This window comes from Doryrhamphus excisus, linkage group LG3 (genome assembly GCF_037039965.1).
Source record: "Doryrhamphus excisus strain RoL-2023G ecotype Guam linkage group LG3, RoL_Dexc_Guam_v1.1, whole genome shotgun sequence".
Lineage (NCBI taxonomy): Eukaryota > Metazoa > Chordata > Actinopteri > Syngnathiformes > Syngnathidae > Doryrhamphus > Doryrhamphus excisus.
In genome coordinates, this window is record NC_136359.1 from 13,750,741 (window position 1) to 13,772,241 (window position 21,501).

General features: G+C 40.6%; 1 protein-coding gene and 1 non-coding gene across 4 annotated transcripts in view; one reads left to right on the top strand and one right to left on the bottom strand.

Moving 5' to 3' along the window:
- Positions 1–14,890, top strand: part of adgrv1 (adhesion G protein-coupled receptor V1) — an 80,753-nt gene extending 65,863 nt beyond the window's left edge. For all 3 annotated transcript variants that reach the window (XM_058071120.2, XM_058071121.2, XM_058071122.2), the window contains 5 exons: positions 888–1,045; positions 3,476–3,597; positions 6,819–7,004; positions 9,399–9,570; positions 13,721–14,890. In XM_058071120.2, coding sequence (XP_057927103.2) covers positions 888–1,045; positions 3,476–3,597; positions 6,819–7,004; positions 9,399–9,570; positions 13,721–13,839 — 757 coding nt within the window. In that variant the 3' untranslated portion in view covers positions 13,840–14,890. The remainder of the gene's footprint in view (positions 1–887; positions 1,046–3,475; positions 3,598–6,818; positions 7,005–9,398; positions 9,571–13,720) is intronic.
- Positions 11,341–11,414, bottom strand: trnai-aau (transfer RNA isoleucine (anticodon AAU)). Its single transcript has one exon. It is a non-coding gene; the product is annotated as a tRNA-Ile (tRNA).
- Positions 14,891–21,501: the final 6,611 nt, after the last annotated feature.

Below are 21,501 nucleotides of genomic sequence, written 5' to 3' on the forward strand. Positions count from 1 at the left end.
ACATTGACTTATGAGATCAGGATTTCCCGAGATTTCCCTTTTCTTGTGAGAGTTTTAGTACAGTAAGCTCTCATCCCCTCACAAGGCCAGGACAGCACAAATATCCATATTAGATGTTGTTTACACTCTCACCAGTCCGTCTGTGTGATGCAATGGCCTATTTGGCATACCTCATGCAATGTTATGGCTTCTACTGGGCCAATTATTTCTCGGAACACCAACTTAAGCCTGGAGTCCCATCTGGATGTTGTACTCCCACCAAACTTGAAATGTGAAAGGGTCAAAGTCACATGGGTGTTTTGTTGTTTGCTTGGAACTTACAGATTGCTATTAGGAAGGTGCTGAGTTTCTCAGATTGTGGCGAGGAGCTGGGAAAGAGATGCTGTGAAAATGTGAGGACATTGAAAACAGGAAACCAAAGGAACTGTAAGAAACAACCAGCAAGGGAAAACAACTATTGAAAAACACCACTTAATCACATTTTAACCTTTTTGTGATTTTTAAAAATTGATTTCAGTATACAAATTGAAAATTATTAAATGTATAGTTACTCACCGCTAATGAAAATGATCGATGAACTGATAACATTGGAGTCATATGGCGTCAAAGCACGGAAGTATGGTGCGTTCAAGGACCGCTGAACAAAATAGGAAATCTTGACAACAACTGACCAAAAAAACGTTGTCAGTGAAACATAAATGCATAAAAACATGCAAAAATTCTGGACTTTCTAACAGTAGTACATCATGCATTTATAAATAATTACGGATTCATGGTGAATAACATCTGAACTATGTCATATATTTTCGGACAAAAAAAATCTGTCCGTGAATCTTGCCTGTAGTGACATGATACATCATTATTGCCTAATTTTTCTCGTTTTGTAGGTGCTTCATCCCGAACATCTATGCAGCTCTGTGCACAGCTGTGCTGGTCCCTCTCATCTGCCTTGTTGCTATGCTGGTCGTTTTCATCCATGCCTACCAAGTCTCTCAGCAGTGGAAGGCCTATGATGATGTTTACCGCGGACGTACAAACAGCACAGGTACACCACACATCTCAATAAGATTAGTATTGACAAGAGTATTGTTTGTGGTAGCTACTGTACATGGAGACTAAAGGGAAGTTTCTTTATCCAAAACACCATGCACTAAACAGAAGGGTTTTGCACTCCACCGTACCATAGGTTTGTTTTACAGTCAAATGTGCTGAATAAGTTATTCTTTGGGGGTATTTAACTTAGAGTTAATTAAATGGGCACCCTTGCCAAAGCTATGTTGTATGCTGTAGTCTCTTTGTGTCCAGTGGCAAAACTGAGTTTGATTAATTGCACTGCAGGTACTTGACTGAACTGTAGTAAGAATAGCCTGAAATCTTGACAGCTAATTACGAAATACCAGCTAAGAAAGGCAAAGCATCAGATACCACTGAGTGTATGTGAGCAGACTACAACAAGGAACGAATGCTGCTATGATAACAAGCAGGAATAAATAATGAAAACCCTTATTAAGCATATGTTCAAATGTTTGACTTCAATCTCATCGTGCTGCAATAAGGTGCAGGCTAATCTGTACTGAAATGCGTGTTCCTGCACATGTCCACACCTAAAGGAAGCGGGGGGGGGAATACTTTGTACAGTTGATACTCTGTTATTCGTCATTGTTCCGCTTTGAATTTATGTTATTAAGCAGCTCTCAATCGAACAACAACGTATATTTACCCACAAATGTATGTGTCTCGGAAAAAACACAGTGCTGCTGCGCATGTAGTTTTACACACACGACTTGGGCATAACGTACGTACGCTCGCTCAACACGGTTATTACAGCTGCTCCTTGTTACAGCTGCTGACCTCTGTTTCCAGTCAACTGTTTTGGTTGAACCTGCTCCCGCTTCTCGGCTTATCCTCTCACAGCAGGACGATGACTAGATCACATGTAACCTGGAGGCTGTCCTGTGGAGAGAAGCAGCTCGTTCAATAGGTCACAACCATCGGGGGGGGGGGCCTGTTTATTTCCTCAATCAGCCGGACATAATCATTGTCAACTTTGGTGTCTGCTGAGCAATAAGATATAAAACTACAAACACAGGATACCATATTGACAAAGAATATATTTTTTTTCCTATGAAAATATTTTTCCCATAAACAGCTAATGAAAAAGAGGATTCATCTTACATTCAGGATTGTCTTATATTCTTTCATTCATTCATTTTCTTCCGCTTATCCTCGCGGGGCGCGCTGTCGCCAGCCAATCACAGGGCAGTCTTACATTGAAGTCAGTATGGTAATGTGCCTTTAAAGCACTGGGGTTTTATTATTTCACCTGAAACCTTTTTATGCCACACTATCTTGTATTAAGGAGAAATGCAGCTGAGTTGTTGCCATAGCAACCACCGATCACTTGCGTGCGCAAATGTTGCAGCACACTTAAAAACAGTCAGCCAGTATTTATTTGAAGACATGATGTTATAACACCATTGGGATTTGGGGGGGGGGTATGTGTCACACACTACTTTAACTCTTGACCATGGACGTTTACCAGTATTAAAATCTTATGTACAGTACTTAGTACAGTACTGACGCAGTAAGTACTGGGGAGTCGTCGAATATTTGAGAAAATCCAAGTGTTCCAAGTCAAGCAGTTACTCAATATGTTTGCAGCCTGCCTCATTTATGGCTCTGAGAACCTGTTCTACTGTGGGAGCACAGTTCCGTCCCGGCACTGGAATGTGCTTACGTGCTTGGAAACTCTAAGCAGTTGGGAGAAGGCTGAGACAGATATGCAAGAAAGAAAGAAGCATGACGCTAACATCCAAATAGTTTCTGGTCTGATATGAAGAGACAGAACCTCCTGAGTGGGCAAAAGGCATGTGACGGATAAATGTGTTGAAGGAGTGATGCAGACAGAGGCAAGGACGCTGAAGGGGTGGAAGTGACACCTATGTGAAACATGGGCTCCGTGTTTTTACCCTACTTGTGAATCGAAGTGTACAGACTGTTCTGACCAACACGAGCACACAGACAGGAGAATTGGAAGAGTCAATTTGGAAATTTTACAAGGTCACTTTCAAAACCACACTACGTGTGCCACGTAGGCGACTTGACATAATGCACAATAGGCTTTCAGCCACTCAGGATTAACTGGGATGATAACCATGGCTGCAAACACAACCATTTCACACATTCAGACACTGGGGAGTTGTGTAAAGACGTGCTGATTTGATCCACAAACTGAGGCACACATACTGTACTTTTTAAGTATTCACTAAGAAATCCCATACATATTATGTGATGTCCACTTTTTAGGTCAGTGGTTCATAATACTGCAGTATGAGCAATATGTCATGATACAGTTGGATACAGATTTATTTATCGCAACCTAGCCCCAGTGCCCACATTTTAATCTTGCGTGATCTTGTGAAACAGGATTTTGTGACACACCGAGTTAATATTGCTTTTATTGCTTGTGTTCCAGAGGTGCCGCTGATCCTCTGCCTGTTCCTGCTCATCTCTCTGGTGTGGTTGTGGGCAGGACTTCATATGGGCTACAAGCACCTGTGGATGCTCATCCTCTACATCATCTCTAACAGCCTGCTGGTGAGCCATACTTACAGCCTTCCTTGTGATGGTCATTTGTCCACAGCATCACTTGTGGTCTAAATAAGAACACCATTACATCAGCTATGGGAAGTATAACATCCACACTCAGACACAGCTCCTCGGGACTGCATTATTTTGGTCAACATGACAGTGGCATGGAAAAAGTAGGAAACCCATGCATAGGGTTCAAAAATCGAACCCAGGTATTTTTGATTTCCTAACTGTGTGGCCTACATGCTAACCACTTCCACCATGCAGCCTTAAAGCTCTTAAAGCTCCTTAAACAGTTCCAATTGTTATGCCAGGGAAATAGTAGTCTATTGTGGTTATTTGTGTTGCTCTTCTTTGTTACATCAGTGAGGTAACTTGTGTCATATGTGGCATCCATGTGTAAAAGACAACACAGTTCCACCAAAGTAAATGTATTTACTTTGGAAGAATGACTGATAATGAGCAATGATGTCAACATCAGCAGCCAATGCCGAGCTTCCTGATGATCCACCCTGTGACATCATGTGGTGACTTCTTTCTGTCCGGTGGTACAGTGATGCTCGCAGATGTCAAAGGTCATTGTTTGCCTAGAAAATAAGTTCTTGGAGCACTGACATGTGACATTCCTCAATTGAAAAGATGTCACATTCTTAAGCTTTGAGTTTCACTTGGCTGTTTCCCTCTTGAACACATTTCAAGTTCTGTCCATTTTTAGTCCAAAAGCCTTTCAAGTTTTGCCATTTAAAGAGTGAGAGGAACAAAACGCTTATTTAACAAACGTTAATTAACAACAAACAACTCATTTTTTTCCAAATGACTGCTCTGAAATTAGACTCAGTCTTGACAGAGCTGTTACTGTCGCCTTTGCTTTATTTGGCACAATCAATTAATGAGACATTGCAGTAGGGGTAATTTACTCTCAGTGGGCTGACATTTATTGGGGATTACAGATTGCCCTCACAGACCGCCATAAATGGATCTGTATGGAAAAAGAAGTTGTATGAAGAAATGTGCCATTAAAGTGGTAATAATACTCATATTTTGTCAATGCAAGATAAGACAAATACTAATACAATACAGGGGCAGTGAATATAATTTATGGTATTGTCCTATTTTTTTTTTAATCTTTAAACATCACAATAGATTACATTTTTGTAAATATTAAGAGATGAAATCAAATTGAGTGTTGTGGAGCAAGGCTTTGTCTGTTGCATTTGTTTATAGTGAAGGCTGTTGAAACACATTGCGTTATCTTTTATTTGGATCCCCAGTGTTTTTGTGTTTGTGTCATGCTGGGAATTTTCCATTATGAGAATTTTCCATGTTTACTCTGAATGTGGTTGTGTGGCACTTAACAGCTTAGTACTTAACGTCATTAAACAGCTGCAAGTTACTATGTGTGTGTTGCAGCACAGCTGTGGCTCTTTCAGGGGATATTTGCAGCAATAATTAGGGAGGAAACTTTTCTTCCTCGCTCCCCCCTGTCCTTCAATTCATCACTGTTATTGGCCACAGATGAGGCCAAATGAGAGTCGGTAATCCAATCACAACCCCTCATTGGCGCCCGCTGACTCACCTCATTGTATCATCACCATACAAAAATTCATGTCTGCCAAGCTGCAGCATGCTGCTTTACAATTCAATTGCACCTCTCTTTTCTTATTCAACTTCCGTGCTGGTTATAAAAATAGAATGTAGGCTATCTGTAGGGTATCATGCAAGCAAAGAGCATGCATGCAAGCCAAGAGATGGGGGGCTGCACAAGGTTGCACATTATACTTCATATTTCAATTAAACATTCATTCTTAAGTTTAATGTTGAGGGACAATGCTGCAATGCATTCTTCCATCCCAGTTCAGATGCAGGTTGTCCTCGGGTTATGTACAAGTTCTATGTTACTGTGATGTAAGTATTTTTTTGTATCAGCCCTAAATTACTATGACATAATGAAGTCCAAAAAGTTAACTAATGAGGTTAACTAATGGCACATATCCTTCATCCAGTGTTGTTACCGAACCAAATTAAGTTCTTAATTCACCAATGGGAGCATGCCTGTAGCACAAAACGGCCTAAACAGAGGAACACCAGTGCTTTTTGGCATGTCCTCTTTTTTTCTTATCAGATATACTGCAACAGGCCTGTGTTAAAGTCTGTGCCTTAGGCTGCCTGTCCTTCTAATGATATGTGCTTAAGCATGCTTTTACAGTGTTGGAGATGTGAAACAAACCTTGACTGGAGAAACCTGACGAACTGTTTTCATGCACCATGCACATCAAGGACAGTACAGTTCATTTTAAATTCAATGAAATGCAAAGTTGAAATATCATTTGTAACATTCCGTCCATGGATTATTATTATTTTTTTATTTCATGAATTCAGAAGAACACACCAAAATCGTCAAGGTTGATTCTGAGCACTTTTGGCCTTCCCTAATAAATATTCAAAATGTTATTTAAAGTTATTTTGATGAAAGAATAAATAATCAAAAGACCACATAAAAAGCCTTTTCTCCCCCATTATGCAAGCCGGATTTTCCTGTTTTAATGTACAATGTTTAATGTATGCAAAACACAGTTTATACTGGAATACAGCCATCAGAACTGTTTGATTCTCTGTACATGCCAATATTCCTCAGGGCCACAGGTGATGATCACCTTGCTCTCATCTTCATGGGTGTTGACATGCATGTCTGCTGTTGCAAGTGTAGAAGAAGCCTGCAGGTACTTGATATTCATTGGCTTACAGTATGAAGCCATGCTGTTTTGCACAATGCAACGATTCAGTTAATTGCAATGCCCTACAGTAAAACATTTCCGTACATGAACACATTTTTATTGTATGCACATTCCCACATTGGTGCCCCATGTCCCACTTTTACGTTCCTTCGCTGTCTACGGTCTGCCGTCATCGCCCAATGATGGGTGTTGCGAAATACAAGATGGCCTCGTGGTATTTGACACCCCTGTGTTTTGGAGTAATTCACAGTGCAGTGATGTTTAACCCAAAGGATTTTGTAATGGTGCGGAAGTGGAGGTAGCAGGAATACCAGGATGCCAATGATGTCGTGTCCCTAAGGGAATGAAGTCATTCTCCGTTATCACTGCTAGAACAGATGCTGGTGTCTGTGATGAATGAGCAAAGCATATTGCCACTAACTGATGTACAATTAATAATATTACCAATGAAGTGTTATTAGCAATAATATCATTTTCTTGCTCTTTGCACAGGGTCTGTATGTGTTTGCAGTTTACTTTGTCATGCACAACCAGCTCTGTTGGCCTACTAAAGCTACTTACACAGTGGAGATGAGTGGCCATGACAGTCCAGACTCCACCTACCAAGGGGGGGGACCCACCACTGTTGGAGCTGACATCAACAAATCAACACAGAACCTCATCAGTGCCATGGAGGAGGTACAGACATATTAAAGAGACACAAATAGAAAGATAAGACACTAGTGGATGTGAGCGTGAATGGTTGTATGTCTTGGTCATGGGTGTCCAAAGCTGAATGATGCTGGGGACATTTTTTTACATTTTGTCCTGACACTAAAACATATTAATTATTTGTATCAACATTGCATTACATTTTTTTTGCTCTTTTTTCCATTGTCGCTCTTGTATTTATACATTTAATTTTTATAATGTGCAGTGGGTCACAAGTGGCCCCTGGGCCGCACTTTTGACACCCCTGGTCTGTATCTCATGTGATTGAGATCAGTCCAGGTAGTACCCCACCTAGGATAGATGTTTCACTGATTGGAAATCAATCAGCTCATTTAACAGACTGAGAGTGAACCTTCCACGTGATGTTTTACAGCATCTTACTTGATTGTAGTGGAACTTGTAAAGTTGAACACGATCCAAGACGGTGGATGACTTCTAATTTATTTGGAAATTATTTCAAAACTATGTTCCTCAAAGACAAACATGGAAATGGAAAAAATCTGTTCCACGGTACAACATTCTTAACTGTCACACAAGTGTAAAAAGAAGCTATCACTGTCAATAGTAAGCATAGTAACAATAAAACACTCCATTATCTTCGGCAACAAGCGTTCACACGTATGGTGATGCCTGGACTCTGCTTACGTTTATGTTCACATTCCTGGGACCTTTTGAAATAAGGTCCCGGAAGAAAAAAAAAACACTTGCACAGTTAATCCTCTGTCTGATCTGGGGTTTCATAAGGTATGCCGAGGCCTTATGCAATATTCTGACATCTCTTGTGACACCCTGCACAATGGCAGTTCAAACACTGAGATAAGGCTTCCACTCAGATTCCACTGTAACTGTAAATTGCTGATAAAACATGTATTTTTCTTCATCCTGAGTTGTCAAAATGAATGAATAAATTCATACAGAGGCCACAAGTGAATTTCCCACTATTGACTCGATCATAACTGGACTGTTAAGGTTCTCGTAGAAGGCTTTTCGCCTCTCATCCGAGCAGGCTTCATCAGATCATGCTAAAAGACTAGGTGGGACACACACCAGTCAGACTAGATAGGACAGCTCTGGTCTGAGAACTTGTTACAACCCTCTTATTCCCATGTCTTGAGGTGACCATTCCCTTCTCTTCCTTCACACATTTCTCACATCTGCTGAGCATGCTGTACAGGGAAAATCCACACCGTCTGATTCACACGATCTAATATCTCATCCATGACCCACAACTTCTCACTCTTTAAATATGCGTCATAGCTTGTGTAGCCGAGCACACTCACAAAAGCATGCACTACTCCGACATTGGCTCTGCATCCTCTGCACCGTCTCTGGAGAATACCCTACAAGGACTTTGCCAGTGAGAGAGTTACAAGACTCTCCACTCATGGGAATCCGCTAATCTTTTTTTTTCTTGCACACTAATGCCTCTATGCCATTTAGCTTGAGCACAGTGAGATTGATAAGCTGTCCCTACGCCACTGCGAAAGGCAGTGAGTGCTTGTTCAAGGGCTTGAAAATGAATTTTAGTGAAATCAGAGTAAGCAACTTATAATTTAAGGGGCAAATGACAACATTAAAGGTAACGGCTATATGTGCACCTTTAAAGCGACTGACACGTCTGCAGTGCCTGGTGGTGCTTGGTGTACCATTTATCACCTAGCACCATAACTAATACCTGGTCAGGTGCTGATAGCATATGATACACAGCAACATAAATAAAAACACAGCATAGCTGCTCCAGAGTCTCCACTACACAGTCACTGCCCTCAGTCTCCTCTAAAATAAAAACTGCCTCTTTAGTGTCTACAATAGCAACATGCTAAGAAGTGAATACAGGAGCTTCCCTCGTGGAGGCCACCTACATGTCTTCTTATTTCGGGTTTAGAAATGTATACATACAAACCAACAGGTGGCACTAAATGCAACACACAGATAAATCCTCAATAATCAAAACCTGCTACAAAGTTAGAGTGAGAGTGATTACAAGGAAAAATCCAGACTATTACCCACTTTTTGTCTCATCCAAAACTGGCCTGTTTTAGCTTTTGCATGAATTATTAGATGCTTGTTTAACCCCGACAAGTCTAACACTCATGTTACCGCCCACTCACCCCAGTGAACTCGCTGTGACCTTGTGTTGCATTTTTAACCCTTTGGGGTGCTTGAACAGCCTGCACTCTGCCTGACCCCAAAAACAGAGTGCACAGCTGACACGCACTGCTATTGTGTGCATGTTTGTGCCAGTGTGTGTGTTTGTGTATAGATGATGTAAGCAGATCTTATGGGGGTGTTGAATCAGTGAGTGACACAGCTAAATTCCAGTTGTATTATGATAACAATTACTTTGTGGGTGTGTGTCAGGTATCAGCAGACTGGGAGCGGACGTCACTAAGGACTCAGCTCCCGAGTGATTTCAAGCCGAGTCCAGTGATGGAGACATACGCTACTGACGGTGGCTTCATCAACACCAACCTGGTCACTGCAGACGAGGAGTCCCAGGAGTTTGATGATCTCATATTTGCCTTAAAAACTGGTGAGAATCAGCTAGGAGACCCGAGTTCAATTCCACCCTTGGCCACCTCTGTGTGGAGTTTGCATGTTCTCCCCGTGCATGCCTGGGTTTTCTCTGGGGACTCCTTCCACATTCCAAAAACATGCTAGGTTAATTGGCAACTCCGAATTGTCCATAGGTATGAATGTGAGTGTGAATGGTTGTTTGTCTATATGCCCTGTGATTGTCCAGGGTGTACCCCACCTCTCACCCAAAGACAGCTGGGATAGGCTCCAGCACCCCTGAACCCTTGTGAGGATAAGTGGTAGAAAATGAATGAATGAACTGGTGAGAATCCCCTGAGCACATCTCTGTGCCGCGTTCATGATCAACACACACATAAAAATGCTTTGTAGATTAGAATCACATTGACCCTGTACATTTTAAATTTAATACAAATGCAACTCAAGCACATGATTCAGCTTCATTATGGACAGTAATATTCAAAATGTGTTTACGTTAACACAAGCCTTAATTTAAAATATGTATTTTTAGATTTCGCATTCTAGTCTTGCACTGTGCAAGAGTGGAGGAGTCCCATCTATCCATTCATCCTCATAAGGGTTGCGGGTGTGCTGGAGCCTATCCCAGCTGTCTTTGGAAGAGAGGCGGGGTACACCCTGGAGTGGTCACCAGCCATATAGACAAACAATCATTTAAACTCACAATGATTTTTATGGATAAAACTGCCCCTGTCAGGAAACTTTTACTAATTTTACAAGCTAAGTGGAGTTACAGCAGATTCCGTTGTGTTTGTACAGTCATTCTCACAATGTTTCTTTCTGAATCCCACTCTTCTGTGTTGCCATAAAAAACAACAACCCTGTTCATCCTTATCACGGAGCTGAAATTATGGATGATATCATCCAAATTGTATGATGTCAGAGGTGTTCAACTATTGGGTTTTCCACTGTATACCATTTTTACATACCCGTCAGTCTGGCTCACAGTGACACCTCCCCTGGTGTCCTTTGACTTCCTCCCCCTCACATGTCACACTGAACTTCTAACCTGCTTCAAGCCCAACAGAGTATAAAGCAGTCAGCTGTAAAGATAATTGTGTAATCAGAATTACATAAGCAGGCGAGGTCAGGAAGCAGCAGAGTAATGAGGCTCTTCACACCCTTCATTTGCTCGTCAACCATTAAACTCTCGTCTCGTCTCATTGCACAGTGTCGTAAGAGCTGAGGGCTGATCATTCACGTGTGAAAGAGCACTCTGACACGCAGCGTGGCGCCTGAAGGTGTCACTCATAACTCTAAAAATCTTATGTCATGCTTCTTTATCTACTTTACGGACAATTACCTGTGTTCTTCCTTGATTGAGAACATTTATTTATGTTTATGTAACATCAGACTTTGTCCTGAAGCTGTATGAAGTTCAGCATTTCGTGGTGGACTTTTAAAGGTGTCATCGTAAAAAAAAAAAAAAAAACTACAAAGATAGCGTGGAGACTGTTTGTAATGACATACCACAGCCTGCCTTCATAAAATGAAAATTGAATCTGTTATCATATTTCAGTTCAGAGCCACACTTTTTTATTTTACGCTCCTTAAAAATAATTCAACTATTGCCATAATCCGTCTGGAAATATTACATTTGCAGTATATGTTCTTTGGTAATGGTTATTTTTCATTTTTTGCAGAACATCTAACAATTTGTTTTGCCTGCCGCTTACGTTAATTACTGTGTGTTCCTAAGTGTCTTACCTGAGCAGTCAATACATCTACTCCCGGTGCAATAAGACACAAGTGGCCCGTACGGGGATCGAACCCGCGACCTTGGCGTTATTAGCACCACGCTCTAACCAACTGAGCTAACCGGCCTTGTTTGTAAGGTGTTCTCTTTAGTGACACATCGTAAAAGAAGTACAGTATAAAACTGAGGCGGGGTGTGAGTTACACATATTCTTAATTCCCTACAACTTTTGAAGCCCTTTCTTCAGCTTATACAGTAAATACATTGGAGGCTAATGAGTCCTATGTTTAAAGTGGCAGCTGTCTCTTGCGTTCCTGCAGTGATCCCATATATAGCCTATAAATTACAGTTGAGCAATGTGCTCAATGAATAACAGAAGTATAAATGTAACTATAGGGGTGTTACGACATGTCTACATTGCTCTAATCATGGTAAAAATCATATTTACAAAGTCCTAAACGGGTTTCTATGCTCTAACTACAAACATATTCCATTTATTAATTTTCAATCCCACTTAAATTCACTTGTTGTGGTCAGGTCTGGAAGTAAATAACCGCAGTAAATGAGGGATGACTGTACACAATATTAAACAGCATGGACTGGTCACCAGCCTCGCAGGGCATACAGTGAAGAAAATAAGTATTTGAACACCCTGCTATTTTGCTATTTCTCCCACTTAGAAATCATGGAGGGGTCTGAAATTTTCATCGTAGGTGCATGTCCACTGTGAGAGAGATAAACTAAAAAGAAAAATCCAGAAATCACAATGCATGATTTTTTAACAATTTATTTGTGTGATACAGCTGCAAATAAGTATTTGAACACCTGTGTATCATCTAGAATTCTGACCCTGAAAGACCTGTTAGTCTGCCCATTAGAAGTCCACCTGCACTCCATGTATCATCCTGAATCAGATGCACCTGTTTGAGGTCGTTAGCTGCATAAAGACACCTGTCCACCCCATACAATCAGTAAGACTTTAACTTGTAACATGGCGAAGACCAAAGAGCTGTCCAAAGACACCAGAGACAAAATTGTACACCTCCACAAGGCTGGAAAGGGCTACGGAGCAATTACCAAGCAGCTTGGTGAAAAAAGGTCCACTGTTGGAGCTATCATTAGAAAATGGAAGAAGCTAAACATGACGGTCAATCTCAATCGGAGTGGAGCCCCATGCAAGATATCACCTCGTGGGGTCTCAATGATTCTAAGAAAGGTGAGGAATCAGCCCAGAACTACACGACAGGACTTGGTCAATGACCTGAAAAGAGCTGGGACCACCGTTTCCAAGGTTACTGTAGGTAATACACTAAGACGTCATGATGTGAAATCATGCATGGCACGAAAGGTTCCCCTGCTTAAACCAGCACATGTCAAGGCCCGTCTTAAGTTTGCATATGACCATTTGGATGATACAGAGGAGTCATGGGAGAAAGTTTTATGGTCAGATGAGACCAAAATAGAACTTTTTGGTCATAATTCCAATAAGCGTGTTTGGAGGAAGAAGAATGAAGAGTACAATCCGAAGAACACCATCCCTACTGTGAAGCATGGGGGTGGTAGCATCATGCTTTGGGGGTGTTTTTCTGCACATGGGACAGGACGAGTGCACTGCATTAAAGAGAGGATGACTGGGGCCGTGTATTGTGAGATTTTGGGGAACAACCTCCTTCCCTCTGTCAGAGCATTGAAGATGGGTCGTGGCTGGGTCTTCCAACACGACAACGACCCGAAGCACACAGCCAGGAAAACCAAGGAGTGGCTCCGTAAGAAGCATATCAAGGTTCTAGCATGGCCCAGCCAGTCTCCAGACCTGAACCCAATCGAAAATCTTTGGAGGGAGCTCAAACTCCGTGTTTCTCAGCGACAGCCCAGAAACCTGACTGATCTAGAGAAGATCTGTGTGGAGGAGTGGGCCAAGATCCCTCCTGCAGTGTGTGCAAACCTGGTGAAAAACTACAGGAAACGTTTGACCTCTGTAATAGCAAACAAAGGCTACTGTACCAAATATTAACATTCATTTTCTCAGGTGTTCAAATACTTATTAGCAGCTGTATCACACAAATAAATTGTTAAAAAAATCATGCATTGGGATTTCTGGATTTTTCTTTTTAGTTTATCTCTCTCACAGTGGACATGCACCTACGATGAAAATTTCAGACCCCTCCATGATTTCTAAGTGGGAGAAATAGCAAAATAGCAGGGTGTTCAAATACTTATTTTCTTCACTGTATATGGACAAACAGTCATTCCTAATGTTTATTTCTTTTTTACGTTAATTCATTTTCTTTTCATGTAAAAATACAATATTGACTTTGAGTCTGTTTAATTCGTGTTTGTAATGTATTAAGAGGATAAACTGAGAATGAGAGTAGCTGTTGCTGTAATTATGCTGTGTTTGACAAAAATATTTTTTACAATATTTGTGTTTTAGGGAGTGGCCTTAACGTGAGCGACAATGAGTCCATCCCGGGCAGCCACGATGGCGGGAGTGTAAGCAGCTCCCAGATCGTGGAGCTCAGAAGGATCCCCATCGCTGACACACACCTATAACCTTACTTAGTACAAGACAGTATTTTTATACCATGACATTTGTTTGCACTAAAATATTGTTGTTTTTTTGTGGAATAGTACATTTTCATATAGTGCTTTGATATCATTTTTACAGTTTTTATATGGATGTATGAACTTCAATATCCAAATGTTTTAGTAAATTAAAAGTGAGTGTATTTTGGGATTTTTTGTAGCAAACTACTAAACAATGTTAATAAATAATATTCTGTCTATTTTAAATTGGGCTGTGTTGAGTTTTATTATGTAATGCCCTGTGAATTCTGCTGTTTTAAGTTGTTTTGCGTACAGGAGAGGCTGGGTACTGCTTTCCACCATGATTATGTAAGTGAGCCTGCATGGGGTAAGAGGTTAAGTCCACAATGTGGTTCCACTTGAGGCAAGAACAATGCAGATAATACACCAATGTACATTTCATGTAATTTCATCTCTCACTTTACTTTTCCCTGTCCTGCTAGTGAGCTGACTTTTTCTGTACTTCGTAACAAAGAGTGCAATAAATTTGCACTTATTGTATGTTGTGGTTGTTCTTTCATCATAGATGCAGCATGTAGATGGCGCGGATAGGCAGAGAGCAGACAAATACTGGAACATATTTTTTTACCATCCTTCTGCTCATGACCACATTCTCATTTCTGAAGGCAAAAGAGGTGAAAGATTTTATCAATTTCTACTTTCATTCATGTGTTCATTCATGTTATAATTATTATATTCTGGGTAAACTGGAGTCTATCACAGCTGATATTGAGTGAGACTGGACTGGACATCTACTGTAAATTCATAAGAATACCATCTTATTGAGGTAACACACAGACATATGCATTTTACATCATTAACCCCCAGAACATTTCACCAAAGAGTTACTCCTGGGGGGTGACAACACCAAAGAATACAGACTGGTAATCATTTTGACGAGTGTACATTGACAAACAACAAATGAGAGCTACCAGAGAGTCAGCAAAACCTTTGAGCAAGATATGAATTACGATTATTGCTGACTCTGAGGGGAGGGTTGCGGAACACTTTGAACATACCTCATCAAGATAGTTGTCTTCACTTCATTTGAAAATGTGCTGATTGATGTTGTAATAAATGCCTGCAGACAACTTGTAAGATGCAGCATGTGCAATGTTGTTGTGTTTTATTACAGTTACACAATTAGTTTAATCTCAATCCGTCAGATTTTTGATAAGGACGCACATGTTCATGAAATATGTTTATAAAGACAGTTAATCAATTAAGGCCTTAATCATCTTTAAAAATTACAATTAATCCTATATCTATTGTTTAAAAAAAAGGTTCTGGTGAAATGCTGTTGACCCATCCAGGGTGTAGTCAGCTGGGATAGGCTCCAGCATACCCCTGAGATCCTAGTGAGGGCAAGTGGCTTAGAAAATTGAGGCGTGAATGAATAAATGGCGGATAGTGCAGGTGTACCTCATTTTGTGGTCAGTGAATGTATGTTGGTATCCTGGTGTCTGTAACACAGATAATATCATATTTGGTTACAATGAATAGGTTTGTGGGGGTGAGTGAAATAGGATGATCATCTATTCTTACCATGATAATGCATGTAAGAAAATAAGCCTCGCAGTCAAAGCTTTTTTATGGGATGGGCCATTAAAAAATGCAAAAAAGGCAACCGAAGGTTAATTGAGGTGATCCCACCATGTTTTAATTTGAAACAACAGCGTCACTCCAAGAGCGCGATCTCTGTATCTTATGTACGAGTATTGAACGAGTCGTTCAAAACTCACAAGTGTTTCACTGAATCGGGACTCACAGGTACTCGTCTCTGTTAACTCGTTTACTTCCCCCATCTATCGCAAGCTACATAAAAGAAGGAAATCGGGCAACTTGTCAGAGCGTGACTTCATGCAGGACAAATCGGGGGCGGTGACGGAACTTTGTGCCCATGCCCTCTGTGATGGGTTTTGAATGATTGAGTACCCGATTCACACAGATTTCTGTGCATACGCTCAGTTACAAGTGATCGGAGTGAATCGAGTACCCCCTTCATAACTTGTTCCACATTTCTGCACATGCGCTCTGTGAGGGGTGACTCAATTGAATCAAGTACCCGATTTACTTCAGTGAGTGACTCATAAGAACAGTCAAAGGAATCAAGTTTCCCATCACTACTTCCTGGTTCATGGAGGATGAGGCAAGGTAAGAGTTTAGTAGCATTAGTAGTAACAGAAGCATTTTTGATTCTGGACCACGGAAACACTTAGGTCAAGACTTTAATGGTAAAAAGTGAGAATAATTTATCAGGCAATAGTGAAAAATGTGTGGAGCCAATTATTTGTGTTAGTTTTGATAGCTAGTAGGCTACTTCCTGTTTCATTTACATTGAATAGTGATAGCTTACAATTTTTTTTATTCAGGACTGGTTCCATTATGAACTGAACTTAGATAAGACAAAGTTAATCCTTCAAACAAAAATGAAAAGAACACTGTTGTATCTGTGTTTGTCCATTTGTTTTTAGCTAACAGGTTCATGGTACCTGGTTCATGGGGCCTAACAAACTGGACCATACCATTTTTTATTGTGGCGCAGGGGGACAGGCTGGATTGCAAATGACACATTAGTTTAAAAAATGTACACTGCTTTATTTACGTTTTGTTTATTTATGTTAGTTTGCAGGCTACTTCCTGCTCTACAGATGACGTAAGACTACAGGACGGTGCCATTATTGCTTCTGAGATGAATGGAATGGCGCCATTGTGAGTCCAATAGTAAAATAAAAAACACACTTGATATACTGTAGCTATCAGGCTATTTCCAGGTTCATGGAGGATGATGTAAGACCATGGGACCAAACCATTTTTAACTGTAGACTTTTAAAACAGAATTTAAAAAAATAATATAAAATCATCCAACAAAAGTAAAATAAAACATGCCACCTGCATTTCTATCCAGGTTTGTACTTCTTCCTTATACAGTATACCTCCTTCCGGATATACTGTTGTCATTTTTGTGCAATCCTGCGAAAGAACAAACCATTCAACAAAAGGCGTCTGTGCTTTGGAGGGGCAGTTAGTGCCAGAATTTGCAGAGCATGATGAACATTCCCTCCGTTTTATTTGACGCTGCTGACAGAGTGAATGGATGACATGACCTTTTGCCTGTAGTGCATCCACTCACTCCAAAGGGCAGGAGGATGAAAGCAGATAATTGTTAAAGTCTGCAGACACGACCAAATACATTATAAAGATCTGGCTTTTCCTGTTAAAGCAACAGTAAGGAATAATTGTTTCCAATATCACATCTTGATATTCTATGATAGTGTATTACGTATGTTAGCAGTGACACAGCAATAGGGTTGTCCTGGCTGGTCTGACAATATTTTACGACACTAAAGTATAGGTTCTCCAAAAAATTAGCTGTTAAATGATTACACGTTGTTGCTTTAATGGCTTCTGGGTGAAACATGTTGTCCTCTCTGACGTATCATCATCAACTCTGGGATGAAGTATGAATCAGCAAAGTGAAAGGCAGCGGTGTCAAGCTAAGCAAACAGCCTTCTGGGGGAGGTTGGCATCACCCCTATACATACTCTAGTAAGTCCCCTATGCGCTAATATGTGTGTTTTATGTGTGTTCAAACAAATCCGGGGATGTTCTAGCTTTTCGGTGCATGTGCATATGCACCATGCTATATGTGAGCAAGCCTTCAATGCATACCATGCATGCATGACTGCAGACGTTGTGTACATCATGCACCCAAGTGTTGGAAAGTTGATGCTGTGAACGCTTCTCGTTGATATTTTTAACCCCTGCTGCAGCCTGAAATAGTTTGTGTTGGTGCAGATACCCTTTGGACCAGCAGAAACTAGAACAACTTTTTAAATTGTTGAGCTTTGACCACCGTGTCCTTGAGCAAGGCACTAGACTTCTCTTCATCATGTATGCACAGTGTCTCGGCAGGAGGATGTATTGTACATAAGCGGATTCTATCTCACATACTACTATATCACATAGCAGTTAACAGAGTACTTAGAAGTACTTTTCAAAAGTTGGGGCAGGGAGATTGAAAAAACACCAGTGGGAAGTCTTGTGACCTTTCCAAAATGATGACCCACCAAGAAGATTACATTGACTCTGTGTGTGTGTGCGACAGAGAGAACAACCACACACAACTACACACATACTGCAATCCTGCAATATACCGGCCCAAATCATGTGTTGTAGTACAATAGCAGTAATTCCTATACTGTAAATAACATTTTAGGGGTCATATCAAATGCAAGTATCTCCCTGTACAAATAATTGCTATAATCTTCTATAATGAGATTTTTGACATTCTTGTAATTTGCACTGCTTGTTCTCATGAGACTGTATTAGTTTATGGCCCACACAAAGTAATGCAGTCATATGTAGCGTTCTAGTGACAAAATATAATTTTCACTGATTTGCCATGTTTGTAGAGTGTGCTTCATACAAGAGACATATTGTAGTACTTTTCCTGGAATATCCTAGCAAATGATTACCCATTCATCCATCCATTTTCTATGCCTCTTATCCTCACTAGGTTTGCGGGGCTATGCTGCAGCCGAATCCAGCTAAGTTTGCGGGGGAGACAGGGAACGCCCTGGATGGGTTGCCAGCCAATCACAGGTAAATTATTACCTTTTCTGTCAATTTCTTCCTAAATTCATATAATTCATATATTTCTGTACGATTCTGTTCTTATGATTCTTACCTTTTCTAATGCTATTCCATTAAGTTAATGTCTTGTTGTATAATTTCCTGCTAAATGTCAACTTTTCCAACAATATTCTATGAAATAATATGTTTGTATGATACACTACTACATTTTGATTTAAAAAAAAATCCTACTAAATTCTTATAATATTCCACAGTTGCCTCTTACCTTTTTGTATGATTCCCTACTAAATGTGTTACATTTTATATGATTCTCTTCCCAATGCTTAACATTTGCTACAATGTTGTACTATTCATCCATCCTTCCATTTTCTATGCCACTGATCCTCACAAGGGTCGCGGGGTATGCTGGAGTCTATTGCAGCTAACTTCAGGTGTGACTGGACTGGTCGACAATATTGTACCAAACTCTTCTTTTCTTTGGACAAATTCCCACAAATATTTGAGGTTTTTCTACAATAGCCATCTCAAGATGTAACTTTTTCCCATAAATACTGACATACTGACACTAAAAAATATTCCTTTTTTATTCGTACTTGTTGAGCATTTCCTACTAAATTATTATGTCTCTCATGTTCCATTAATGCACTGCATCAGCGCAAACAGCTGTGACTCATAATATGCTCTAAAAAACACATCTACAAGATGATACCAAATTGCTCACATGCAATACTCACTATATTGCAGCCCTTTGGAGGGAATTGAATCTAAAAGCCAATCAAATGAAACTGAACTGGAGCAGACAGGAGTGGGTCAGTCCAGTTTCAATAAACTGTCACTGGACCCAACAATTGACACAACAAAGACAGCTGCTAGGCAACAATTTGGACAACAGAGTTGCGTGCATTCATGTGCTTAGTATTGAGTGTGTGTGTGTACCAGCCAGCACAGTTTTTATAGCCACCTGGTCATCTCTTTGCTTTCAACATAGCAGACAGCAGCTTGTAGAAGGGGCGGGGTTGGTGGGGGGTCTAGGCAGCCCAGGGAGCAAAGGTGGATGAGTGGAAATGTCCGCTGTTCCAATCCAATTTAGCCGGGTGGAAAATTGGGGAACATGAGAAGTGACAGCATGAGCTTATCTTGCAACACATTTGAGGACAAGTTATTTGTCGTCAAGGAAGAGGACTCAAACTAATGTTGTGCCACGGTACCACTTAAGCCCCAATTAAAACGAGTAGAAAGGTTTTTGACATATTTATGCTGTATGCTGGTTACTGGAAGCTCATCAGGTATGGTGCACAACTTAGGATAAAAAAGATAAGTAAGCATGGATGCATAATAATGCAGAGAGGACTCCACAATGAATGCAATTGATGTGAAGCAAATAACAGACGGACGCCTGGAGCGTGTCACATTTTATATGGTGTGCAAGGTCATCATGTTATTTTGGAAGTGGCCTATTACATGTAGGGTGTTGATGAGTGGCCCACTTCAACCATCTAAACGCATTGGCCTCATATAAAGAACATCCCCACATAATAACACAATTATTCCTTTATGTACTGTGTGTAGACAGGGAGGTTTACTGTAATGTAGTTAAAAAGAGACAGAAAAAGTCAAAGACTTCAGGCTAAGAAGAACACGTCAGTTTGTACAAAACAGTAGTTCTTCAATGCTTGTTTGCACCTACCAAGGTCTTACCATTTTGTACTATATCCTTATTAATTCTTTTTTTTCCTCCAATTTCTTAACCTTTTTTTTAATTTTTTATGATATTCCATACTTTTTGTACAATAGCCTTTGATGGGCAAAATTCCTAAAAAAAAAGTGCAGTTCCCCTTTAGTATTTCACCATAATCCTGAGTGTAATGTGCATGGAAGGAATGTGCATGTATTCAGGCACAGACAGCTACATATGTGAGTGGTAGCAACAGTATTAAATGTGCATGCGTATATAAAAAATGCTGGCAGGGTTTAGCTAGAGATCGGCCTCTTGCAGACTGGATGTTTGGAAGTAGACGGGTTCGGTATCAGCACGGCATGACTGGAGAGCTCGGACACCAGACAGACCCACAATCCCATGTCCCTCCTCTTTGCACCTGTTGTTTTTCACGAGTGAAACCCATACGGGTGGGAGGTCAGAGCGTGGGGAAGGTCTGTGACTCAGGAGAATGTGACGGGTGAAGAGAAGGGGGAGATATGTCATGAGTCAGCCTGGGTTAAAAAAAACAAGTTAGTTGATGAGTAGTGAAACAGCACTCCTCTGGCATGTGAAGCCTTTTTAAACACAACGTAGAGTGACCAAGGACTTTTGGCTTTGAGGGAGGTTGCATAAAAGCTCATCGGGTTTCTCCCTTTTATTGCACTACAGCTTGTCATTAGCATCACATTTATTCTCAGCAACACTTTCCCGAAAAGATCTCCTTGTGCTGCAAAGAGATACTGACCGGACCCCACACCCCCTTTAGAGTGCAGCCAAATCGTCTGTGACAAAACACAAATGAATTTGTCTCTCCATTCTGGCCCTCAGACTCCCTGAATAGAATGACAGTGCAACATTTGGAAGACATCAATGCGGTAAATGGTTTATTGCACGCCAGTGCTATATGTGGTGTAGACGTGTCCATATATAATGTGACTGTAATATTAGAAACATCTCTCTGTATGATACAGTGTAGCTCTAAAACCACAATATTAAACACAATGTTAAATCTCTCAGTCCAAACTAAGCACTTTACGAACAAAAGTAATGGGACACAATCTTTTGGAGTGTGTACTGTGTGTCCATTCGTGACGTCAGATGTTCCTGGCAAGTATGGTTATCGTTCATTCCAAAGGTTTTTGATGGCTTCCAGTTGAAGTTGTACCACCCCATACTCAGCCAGTCATGCTTCTGTGGGCCCTGCTTTATTTGAGTAATGATGAATAATACGTATGTAGTGTCTCTAAGCCTTCTACATCGTCATAGTCTGTGCTGGGTATCTATGCTCTGCTCCTTGTATTTCTATACACAAAGTAAAACCTTATGTAGAGAAT